Source organism: Talpa europaea (genome assembly GCF_964194135.1).
Source record: "Talpa europaea genome assembly, chromosome: 15".
Taxonomy (NCBI): domain Eukaryota; kingdom Metazoa; phylum Chordata; class Mammalia; order Eulipotyphla; family Talpidae; genus Talpa; species Talpa europaea.
This window is the reverse complement of record NC_140083.1, coordinates 39,477,024-39,487,535: the sequence shown is the minus strand read 5'-3', so window position 1 is coordinate 39,487,535 and position 10,512 is coordinate 39,477,024. Positions and strand designations below refer to the sequence as shown.

General features: G+C 43.0%; 2 protein-coding genes across 2 annotated transcripts; both read left to right on the top strand.

Moving 5' to 3' along the window:
* Positions 1–450: 450 nt before the first annotated feature.
* On the top strand, positions 451–4,727 carry RESF1 (retroelement silencing factor 1; the record flags this gene model as incomplete). The annotated part of the gene is made up of 2 exons (XM_084255995.1): positions 451–3,714; positions 4,710–4,727. The coding sequence occupies exons 1-2, from the start codon at positions 466–468 to the stop codon at positions 4,725–4,727; spliced, it is 3,267 nt and encodes a 1,088-aa protein (XP_084112121.1). The 5' UTR covers positions 451–465.
* An 87-nt stretch (positions 4,728–4,814) lies between these two features.
* Positions 4,815–9,083, top strand: LOC311184607 (retroelement silencing factor 1-like; the record flags this gene model as incomplete). Its single annotated transcript, XM_084254762.1, has 2 exons — positions 4,815–5,473; positions 8,917–9,083. Exons 1-2 carry the CDS (start codon positions 4,837–4,839, stop codon positions 9,081–9,083), a joined length of 804 nt encoding a protein of 267 aa, XP_084110888.1. The 5' UTR covers positions 4,815–4,836.
* Positions 9,084–10,512: the final 1,429 nt, after the last annotated feature.

Sequence of the window (10,512 nt, the reverse complement as noted above, 5' to 3'; positions counted from 1 at the left end):
CGGTTGAGCGCTGGGTTGCGAAGCTGCCCACGGCCTCTGCAGCACCGGTTCGATCCCCGGCTGCTCCCCGGCCACCAGAGGAGGGTCCACATGGTGTGCAGACCTCTCCTGCTGCACGCAGTGTACTTCGGTCCTTCTGCCTGCTCTGCTCCCTGCTCTGGCTCTGGTGAATTCTCTCACCCTCCCGCGCTTCTGACTGTACCCAGTGCTTGTATAAACAAAACAAACAAACAAACAAATAAATAAATAAAACATGCCTCTATTTAAAAAAAAAAGGTGAGATTTTGTCTAGTCTGAGTTCCCAGGATTTACGATTGACATAGACAGTTTTGGTGTCTAGTTTTCTTAGCTTTTCTATCCACACAGAACAGCTTTTTATTTAAACAGAAAATCTTCCTTTCCTACAGATTCCTGATATCCAGAACAACTGACTGTTAATACACTTCTTACTAATTCCTCTTGACCATGAGTTGGAATATAAAACCAGGACAAGCCACCTTGCGACCCGCATATCGTAAGAAACAGTCGTCATCTTTTTTGGAGCAAGCTTTAAGACCCACACTGAACACAACACCTCAAAGTTCTTTAAACTATCCTGGAAGTAACCAAGATGCTTGTATGTTTCTCAGTAATTCAAATCCAGTTTCACAGCCACAGGTCAATATCAGAAATTATAAAACTCAACAGATGCCTCTTTCTAATATGCATAGTGAGGCAGTTATGACCTCACAAACTTCAGTAGAAAGAATAACATATACAAATGTTAAAGGACACAAACAACTCGATCACAACTTCCAAATGTCTCCTGGACTTCCACAAAATGTCTGGTTAAACTCATCATCGAGGAATTCTATGCTTTCTCACACAGGCACTCCTGTAACCCATCAAACTAGCTTTGGAACCAGTACCCCCAGTTTGCATGCACTGCCAAATCAGTACGTCACCTCTGACACCTATTCTGTGCAACTTCAAATGGTCCCTTCTAACTCTGTAAGAGTTCCTGTAACTTATCAAGGAATTCCAAGACTTAACCCGTCTTTATTGCCCCAGGGTAATTGGGCCCAGCAGCATGCAGCCAGTGGATTGACTTACCCAGAACACAGGCCACTTCCACAGCAGTACACTTATTCATCACGAAGCTGTTTGCAAGATCCTGCTCATCAAAAACAAAACTCTATGTCATCGACATCATTGCAAGTTAAAAATAGTCATCCTCCAAATTCTGCACTGACTTATGAGCCAAAGCCCATAGCACCTGCACCATCATACCCATATGCAGCTACTCAAGCTAACAAAAGACCCCCTCCTCCTTACGAATGCAGTTTCCCAAGACAGCCTTTGCAAAGTCCTCAGCCTGTGGTTAAACACTCTACCATGGACATGCCTCAGAGCCAGGAAACACACTCACCTGAACTGAGGAAAGACTTTGGTAGGGGCTTTGAACAGCAGTGGCAAAACTTTAGTGAAAATGTCAGCACGCTTGGAAATTTTTGTGACTTGGAAGTGCGTGCCAACGTCAGCCAGCCTTACGGCGAACCCGTTGGATCTTCTGTGCCTGGTGTCCAGAGTCTCACTCAAAACAATCAAGAGAAAAGAATGGATTCTTGTAGCCTACCTTCAACTCAAGTCCTGGACACAAGTGCCACAAAAGAAAAACTAGTTAGGGATATTAAAACATTAGTAGAAATAAAAAAGAAGTTTTCAGAACTTGCAAGGAAAATTAAAATTAATAAAGACCTTCTGATGGCAGCAGGTTGTATTAAAACAACTAAGCCCCCTTACAATGACTCAGCTAAATGTTCTGAGTTAACTCTTAAAAAAACTGCCGAAAGTCAGTCTGCACCACAGGTAACTCAAGTCACAACAGAGATGGTACAGGATAAGCCACCAACTGTGATGGAATCTGCAGAACAAAACAATAGAGCACACCATACTTTGAATTCCAACACCAGTTGTAAAAAGTTTAACCAAGTTTTTCTCAATCCTCTCTGTATGGAAAAATTGCTAGTGCCAGGCCGCTTTCAGGACTTGCAAGGTCTGATTTCCTTACAGACAGCAACTGTTCCGGTCACCCCTGAAACATCAAGCAACAGCCAATTTTCACCAGGAAACTCTGTCAATACTGAGCAAAATGCACCAAAAAATTTTGAAGCCACTTCTCTTCCTCATTCTACTCTTTCTCCATCCTTTGAGGAATCTGTTGAAAAATATCGAAGTAAACATCCTCTAATACTCAGTTTACTTGAAGCTGGAAATAATACAACTCAGCAGAAATTAGTAAATGATGATGATAAAATACTTCAGGATACTAACCTACATAGTACTGAAATGACTCCAAATACCCAAGTCATTGGTAACCAACTGAATTTAAAAACCATGGAAACTCCAGGTCCTTGTAGTGTAAATGCTAAGATTTCAGACAACCTTTCTCTTGAGCATAAATCCTCCGCAACCGGAATGTCTTCTCAAAGTGAAGGTCAGTGTCCCATGGAATTGCTAGCAACATGTCTTTCTCTATGGAAAAAGCAGCCTTCAGAACCCACAGAAGAGAAACAGCATTGTGACTCAAGGGCACAGAGAACAGCCACTGGAATGTCAAAGGCTGTAGAAATCTGTGATAAGAGTCCAATGCCAGTTGTGGGAAATACTGAGACTAAGATGGTGAATAGCTTGCAAGAAACAACATTGTCGACAGCAGTACAGAACTATGAGTCATCAAGTGTAACTGTGACAAAGGGCACAGAGCTTCAGATTGCTGTAGTGTCACCCTTAATTCTGTCAGATGTCAAAACATTGCCTGTCAAAGAAATGGCACCTGGGGCTTTACCTGAAGCAGTGTATCCTGTTATTAAGGAAGGCAGTGTTTGTAGCTTACAAAATAAGTTGGCAGAAGATAGGCATGATATTGCTACTTTGAACGTTAATGACCAAGTAGCAAGTACTATACCAAGCTCCAAAATTTTCCCATTGATTCAGAACGAAAAGCAAACAGAATCAGCAAATGTTACTTCAGAAGATATACCTAATCCAGATCAGTGGAAGTACATAAAAGCAGAACCAGACAGCCACTATCAGGTGACTAGTGCACTCCCCTCCCTCGGGTCAAGAGGTTGGGATGTCTTACAGATAGACAGCATCTGTTCTCTTGTGGAAGGCGACATATCTTACAATTCCCAAATTGCGAAGATATTCAGCATGCCCCCTTTGCAAAAGGTTGAGCCACAGAAACCCCTACCTAGTCACCAAGTAGTTAATGGTAGACAACAGAAAGAACTAGAGGACATCATAGAGAAAAAAGACTTTGGTTTTCAAAAGGGCAATTTTGAACAGGGCACAGGTGTTTCACATGAAATAACAGATGAGTCCAAGTCACCCCATCCTCCTGAATCATCCTCTTTAAAACATGTTGAAACAAACAGTGGAATTCTAGAGCAAGGCAGTTTAGGCCACATCACTAGTGAGGACACTGGTGGCCATGCGTGTCCCTCAGCTATTCCTCAGCAGGGTGGTCACCCTCAGGAGATGGACATGCCCTGCGACAACACTGCCCAGGATCCAGTGGGCAGCGGGATTCTCGATGAGAGCACCTCTGTCTCATACCTGCATGACCAGCTGTCGGAACTTTTAAAAGAGTTTCCTTTTGGTATTGAAGCTAGGAATACATGTGAGGATTCTGTGCCCCAAGTGAAAAAGGATGAAGTCTCCAAAGATCAAGCTTGTGAGAAAATTGCTTGTGACTCTAAAGACTCAGCAGACCAAATACAAATTACACTTTTAAGTTCAGAGCAAATGAGAGAACTATTTCCTGAACAGGACGATCAGCCTCATGAGGCAAAAAAAGTCACAGAATCTCAAAAAGAGGTGCCTGTCCCCAAAAAAGGAAGCCAAACTGTCCCACAAGCCCATAGTGGGGATGGAGACAATTCTGATTGTGTAATAGTGGATCTTGAGAAAGATGACGTCCGCTGCTGTGCACTGGGGTGGCTCTCGGGGGTTTACAAAGGAATTCCCAGATGCCAGTGTCATTCCATAAAGGACGAAACTTCACCTAGAGAAAAAGAGAAAACTTGGTGTTCTTTGGAGACAAAGGACGGTAAACCAGGAGACAGAACCTCTGATCAAGCTATCCCTGTTGAAGCTAATGATCCTCCAGATAACAATCAGAGGATTTCTCTTTCTTCTCCAGACAGGAAAAACAGTCTGTCTGAAATAGAACAGGGCAAGACTATTAAACAGAAATCTAAAACAAAGCATAATGACTCAGTAAGGACAGAACAAGAGTTATCAGGCCAGTTGAAAAGTGATAGAAAAAAAGACTCCTCAAAAAGACACAAAAGAAGTGGAAAATTACAGTTTCATGAGATCACCTTCCACTCCAGTAATAAAGTGACAAAACCTTCTCAGGAGAAACTACAGAAGAAACACATGACACCAAACTCACACCTAGTACAAGCAAAGGGGGTGGGTTTGACAAATAAAAATAAAGAGCCACACAGGAAGACAACAGGTTCTCTGGCACAGCAAGTGTTACCAGAGGACAGGACATTGAAGGTGAAAGCTGGTGGCTCCAGCCAAAAACGGGAAAAAAGGAAGTTAGATGAGGATAGCGTACTTGATTCAGTGATAAAAAAGAAGAAATATGAACATGAGCAGAGTAAAAATGTGACAGGTGGCACGGTGAAATTATGTCATCCTTTGCCCATCTCCAGCGAGAGAGCCAGCGTTAAAGAGAAGACAGTTTCGAAAGTTAAGACTTCAAGCTCTACAGGGAGTTCTTCTAAAATGAGTAGGCTTATAACAGCAGAATGTATCCAAAGGCAAAAGCATAAAGAAGCAATGGGTGTGAAAGTATCAAAGAAAAAGTATGTGAAAAGTAGGTCTCATGATTATCAAATCATGAGGTCCAGTAAGCTCGCTTTGCGAGTAGGGAGCTGTGGGAAGTCGAGCATGAGGCACAGCAGCAGCGGCGGTGGGCAGACCTCTAAAGAAGTGTCAAATGTTTGCACCAGCCTTAGCAAAAACCTCAAAATCCACCATTCTGAGGAATCTAAAACACACATTTCAAAAAGTATTAAAGGAGCAGTTGGTGGGAAGCCGTCTGATAAAATGTGGAAAGATAAAACCAAAGTAGACAAAAGCGCCAGCTGCATGAACAGTGAAGGTGCTTTAGGCCAGATGTCTTCCCATGCAAAGGATCAACGGAAGCGGTACCTGAACAGAGTCGCTTTTAAGTGCACCGAAAGGGAAAGCATCTGTCTCACAAAATTGGACAGTTCACCCAGGAAGCTTGGGAGAGATAAAGAGAGACCAGAAAGTAAACCTAAGAGCTTTTTGCCTGGGAAAGAGACCTCAGATAGTCGCAGCATGCTAGAGTTTAAGCTGTGCCCGGACAGCATGATGAAGAATGCGAGCGCTGCAGAAGACCAGAAAGACCTGAAACCTTGTCCCAGGAAGGAGCAGGTGCCCTTGCAAGGTGCAGTATGGGTGTTTTAATGGTGTCTCTGGTGCCTCTTGGGTGGCACCGCAGCCATTTGGGTAGCTGGGAACCACGTGACTGCATCTCGCACACTAAGGTGACATTGTACCAAGAAGCCCACACTGGAGGAAAGAATTGGTGCTGAGTTACAGAAAGTTTCACGTATATGTGAACGGCCTGCTGTTCTATTCCCATAATTTCGAAGCCCCGTGGTATATGGGAAATTTGGGTCTGAATATAAGGAGATATGTAACTGGTTAGTGAAACCTTTTCATACTTAGGGAAATGGTTTGGCTTGTTAAATCTGTTACCACGAGGTTCTGGTGGTGACCTAGTCTGCTCATGATGTGGGACAGCTGGCCAGTGTAGAGTCCCTGAGCCCAGATGGCAAACATGGTGGTCAGTTAGTTGAGGGAATGAGTGTAGTGCAGGAAGGAGAGGGGATGGATAGCTAAGTATCTGTGCCCTAAGGAAACACGGATTGTGGCTTTGCATATTAGCCATTATGCTAAGAAGCCCAGAAAACTAAAGAAATTGAATGGGAAATACCGCTCCTGTGCTTTCCGTTTCATCCGTTGGGGTACCTGAACCTGCAGCACCACATGGGCAAATATAAACAGCATTAAAATGTTTGTAAAGTCTTGGTGAGTTCTTCTGGCCCTTTTTTTTTTTTTTTTTGTATTTTTTTTTTTAAATTTTACTTATACAAGCACTGGGTACAGTCAGAAGCACGGGAGGGTGAGAGAATTCACCAGAGCCAGAGCGGGGAGCAGAGCAGGCAGAAGGACTGAAGTACACTGCTGAGGGGAGCAGAGTGTGGCAGGAGAGGTCCGTGCGCCAGCAGGACCCCCTACGGTGGCCGGCGCTGCAGAGGCTGCGGGCGGCTTCACAACCCAGCGCTCAACCGCTGCGCCACATAGGAGGCCCTCCTCTGGTCCTTAGCTGGATTCTTCAAATCTGATCTGAAGTGTAGAGGCGTGTGGGTAACAACGAGGTGATAAAAGTGGGGGGCATCTCCATCTCAGCCCCTAGCACCCCCATATATTATGTTCCACCCAAATGGGGGAAACACAACAAATTGCATAGTGAAGGGAATCCTTAAATATAGCTTATTTTTCAAATTGTGTGCTGTTCAGGCGCTTCAAAGCGTTTTTCCAGCCCCTTTTAGTTATGTGTGAATAGTGCTAATGTTTTCTAAGGTTTATCTTAGGCTGATAGGATTTTCCTTCATAATAGTACTAAAGAAATGTGTAGCAATATCTAGAGATCTGAAAATGAATATTTACATAGTTTCAGGAATAAAAAGTACAAAAGAAGACTGGTTAAAATGTGTAACTGAGGAGAAAAGGATGCCGGAAGCCACCGAAGACCTAGGTAAAACCATCTATTTAAGTTTTTATCTTACTCATGTGGCGTTCTGTCATAAGCTTTGTTCTGTTCTGAACCAAGGTGAAGTCCAGGTTAACCCTTGTATGTTTTTTAATGATTTGGTGTTTGTGTCTGAGTGCTGGGCTTCCCATCTCTTCAGTCACGCTGTGGAGGGGAAGCACGGGTCTATTTCTTTTCAAAAAATATCACAGTGGAGTAGTTTAGGGAGTGGCTTTTCTTTGTCGGTCTAGACAGCATGCACTAGACTTTGCAGGTGATAAGGACTCTTAATCTCTCAGCCCTGGAATTGAGGTGAGATGTGGCCACACACTAATGAATGAATGTGGACTGTGTTTTAAGGGCGCTTGGCTGAGACTGGCTACAGGCTAGGCTTGACCTACAAGCCACACTCGGTGCCAACCCCGACTTTGGGTGATTTGTAGGTTAATTCATGTTACTATCAAAACAGAGTAGAGAAGCATGTTCCCACCTTATCAGTGAGTATTGAGATTATTGAAAAAAGTGACTTGACTGGAGGATGAATAGGTTCTTGAACCTAGTCCCCTCTCTTCAAAGTTCACTGGAAGTTGAATTATTTTGATGATGAGAGGCAGGTGTTTCGAGTAAATTGCTTCTTGTAGGTGTGGGATTTGGGCTGAGAGTCCAACTAGAAAATCTAGAGCTTTCAGTATCTGATTTAATTCATGGAATGAATGTATTTTGCTTTGAGGCCTAGAGTTTTAACCTTACTTTTGGTTGCATGAACCTGCAAAGTCGAGGGTTTACAGTTGGTGTGGAAATGAAGAGGAGCTTATTTTTAAAAGAGGAAGTGTGACAAGAGTTGAGGGCTTTAGACATGCACATAAGCGGGTGGGAAGAAGCTGACTCTTGTGCTCTGAAGGTACAGGTAGGAGAAAATTTAGGTTGAATGAAAGGAAGAGGAAATGCACTCTAAATCAGTGGGGAATGAGTTAGAGATTTAAAGATAGAAAAACCACTTCTGATGTTGACACAGGAAGGCAAAAAAAGAGGTGAGATGGGCCTGGAGATTGGTCCTCACAACAGGAGAGGGACCGATCACTTCGTGAAGGCGTTGAGATATGTTTGGAGTCTGGAGCTGAACATACTCAGAAGACCCTTCACAGCTAGAGGCTCAGAGGTAGCCAGAGCAGCGGCAGAAACAAAACCAGGGCAGAGAGTGCAATGAGACCCCAGTGGGGGAAAGAAGAGCACAGAAGCAGGCTGTGGAATCTGTTCTCAGTCGGTTTAGGTAGAAGAGGATGGAAAGCAGCAGAGAGACAGCCCTACCCCAGTCGTCAGCAGTGTTGAGGATGGAGAAGAACTGAGGCGGCCCAGGCAGGAAATGGTGAAACCACACTGCCACCTGGGTGGGAGTGGCTGGAGGAGGCATGAGGTGTGGGTGTGGGTGTTCTGAACAATTGCTGAGGTAGTGGCGCATCTAGAAACCGGCGCAAGAAAGCTGGACCTAGCAAAGGCGGAGAGTGAGGAGATTGCAACAGCCAGTGCCTAAGGAAGCCCCCTTAGCATGCCCAGCGACCAGCATGCTAAAAGCACCCACCTGCTCACTGGAATGCTGCAGCTGCTGTCTCTCTCTACTGCTGGTTCAGAGAACTACTACGAAACTCACATTGGTGAGTTTGCAGTGGTTGGAGGTTTTGTTGAGAGTAGATGCAGGAGGAGCAGATCAGCCCTGGGCAGTGAAGACAAGGACAAGAGTAGAAAACAGGCACCAGAGCAGGACATCCCAAGGGTGTGGGCATAGTTCTAGAGGGAAAGCCCTAGGTGGTGGGCAGGCAGCACCAAGACCTGGTATCTGTTCCAGAGAAGAAGGCACGGCACGTTCCCTCATTTTGGTTGATTGTGTGTTGATTGGTCATTCAGTCAAACACTGAAGTCAGTGTTTTTGTCTCCTTAGACAAGAATGTTTTTAGGGTTAACTTTTGCTCTGTTTACTCCCGAGAAGGACGCATGTGTCCCCCTCATTTTGCCTGATGATGTATTGGTCGCTCGCCAGAAGGGTAATAAAGTCAATAACATTTCTGTTTCCTTAGACAATAATATTTTGACTAATTCAAGACTCTCCAAAAGAAGCTTCAGTGCAGATGGCTTTGACACAGGACAAAATCCAGTAAAGGATTCAAAAGCAATGTTTCAAACCTACAAAAAGATGTACATGGAGAAGAGAAGCAGAAGCCTTGGTAGCAGTCCCTTAAAATAATTTTGAGACTTTTAGTTCATCTGCTCATTCTGGAATCGCCCCCAGAAAATTTCTGGCATTTTCCCCTTCAGACTACTTACCTGGGAACACTAAAGAGTTTGGCTACCACTTGGGTTGTGTATATCATTGAAATTATTTAATTATGATGTCGTGAGAACCTTATTTGTGAGTAGAAAATGTAAGACATGAATGCTATTTGTCAGAGACACTGTAAGGTGTTGAATTTCATCATGACTGACGCAGTTTGTCATCATTTAAAGGGAATTTTTTATCTTAAGTCTTATTTTGAAATGTTAACTGTATCCTGAGGGAGCCTCTCTTTGGGATAAAGGCCATTTATTTTAGCTGGGACTGTAAATGTATTTTTATTTCTAAAAGTTATCAGCAAAACTTATTTTTCAAAATGCTCACTGTGAATGTCAAAGAATATTCTTAAGTATTTTGTACATGTAAACTTTTTGTCAGAAGTCTTGTTTTATACTTGCTATGCTGAACACAATTTTGGGATAATGTTTAAGCATTACTTTTCATACTTGAAATAAACATTTATTTTTTACAAAAAAGTATGAAATCATACTGGTGTGATTTGTGCTTGATTTCCTACCCTTATAACACTGACACTATTTAGGAAGCTATTTTTCAAAGAAGAAATGTTAAGCTGTTACAAGTGAACATTTTCAGGTTGCATTCAGGAGAACAAATACCTTACTAGGGTTTAGGAAATTGTAGGAAAGCACAGAAGATAAGATATAATCCTTAAAATGTGTCATTCCTCTTGTTTTAAGAGCTACGTGCCTGTTTAATGGATGTAGTTTAAATTTTGCTATTGTGAATATCAACATAGACTGAGCTGTACATGTCAAAGTCTGTATGATGGTAACTCCTGTGTTTGTGACATCACAAGTAAAATGCATTCTGAAGAATTCAGAAGATGGCTTCTCAAAAAATGTGGCCTCTCCTTCCGTGGGAAAAGTAGCTCTGCTCGTCTGGAGTGTTGGGATGATTTCATGTCAGGATTCAGTGATCAGTGAGGTCATAAGCACCAAAGCAGTAGTCTAGGCAGAGTCTAGACTCTCAGTCCTCGTGACACCAGTCATGGAGGTCTTCATTACAGGAAACTCTTACAATTAAACATGAACTCGAATGTTTTTGATGAAGCAGAATAAGTTATTTTTTAAGTATCATTTCAGGACTCAGTCTTTTAAGTTTTCTAAGTGATGAAATAGGAAGCACATGTGAAGAACTGCCTCATGCATTCCAGAAGAATCTGAAGCAGAGACAGAGCCTAGTTGCTTTAATGGTTGTCAAGGAATAAGGTAATTGACTTCTGAACTAGTCCCATTACTTGATAGAATGTCGACATTTATTCTCAAATTACATGGTAGTTCAAGGAAAATAAATTTGCCGCCAGTCATATTTCAGCTTTACA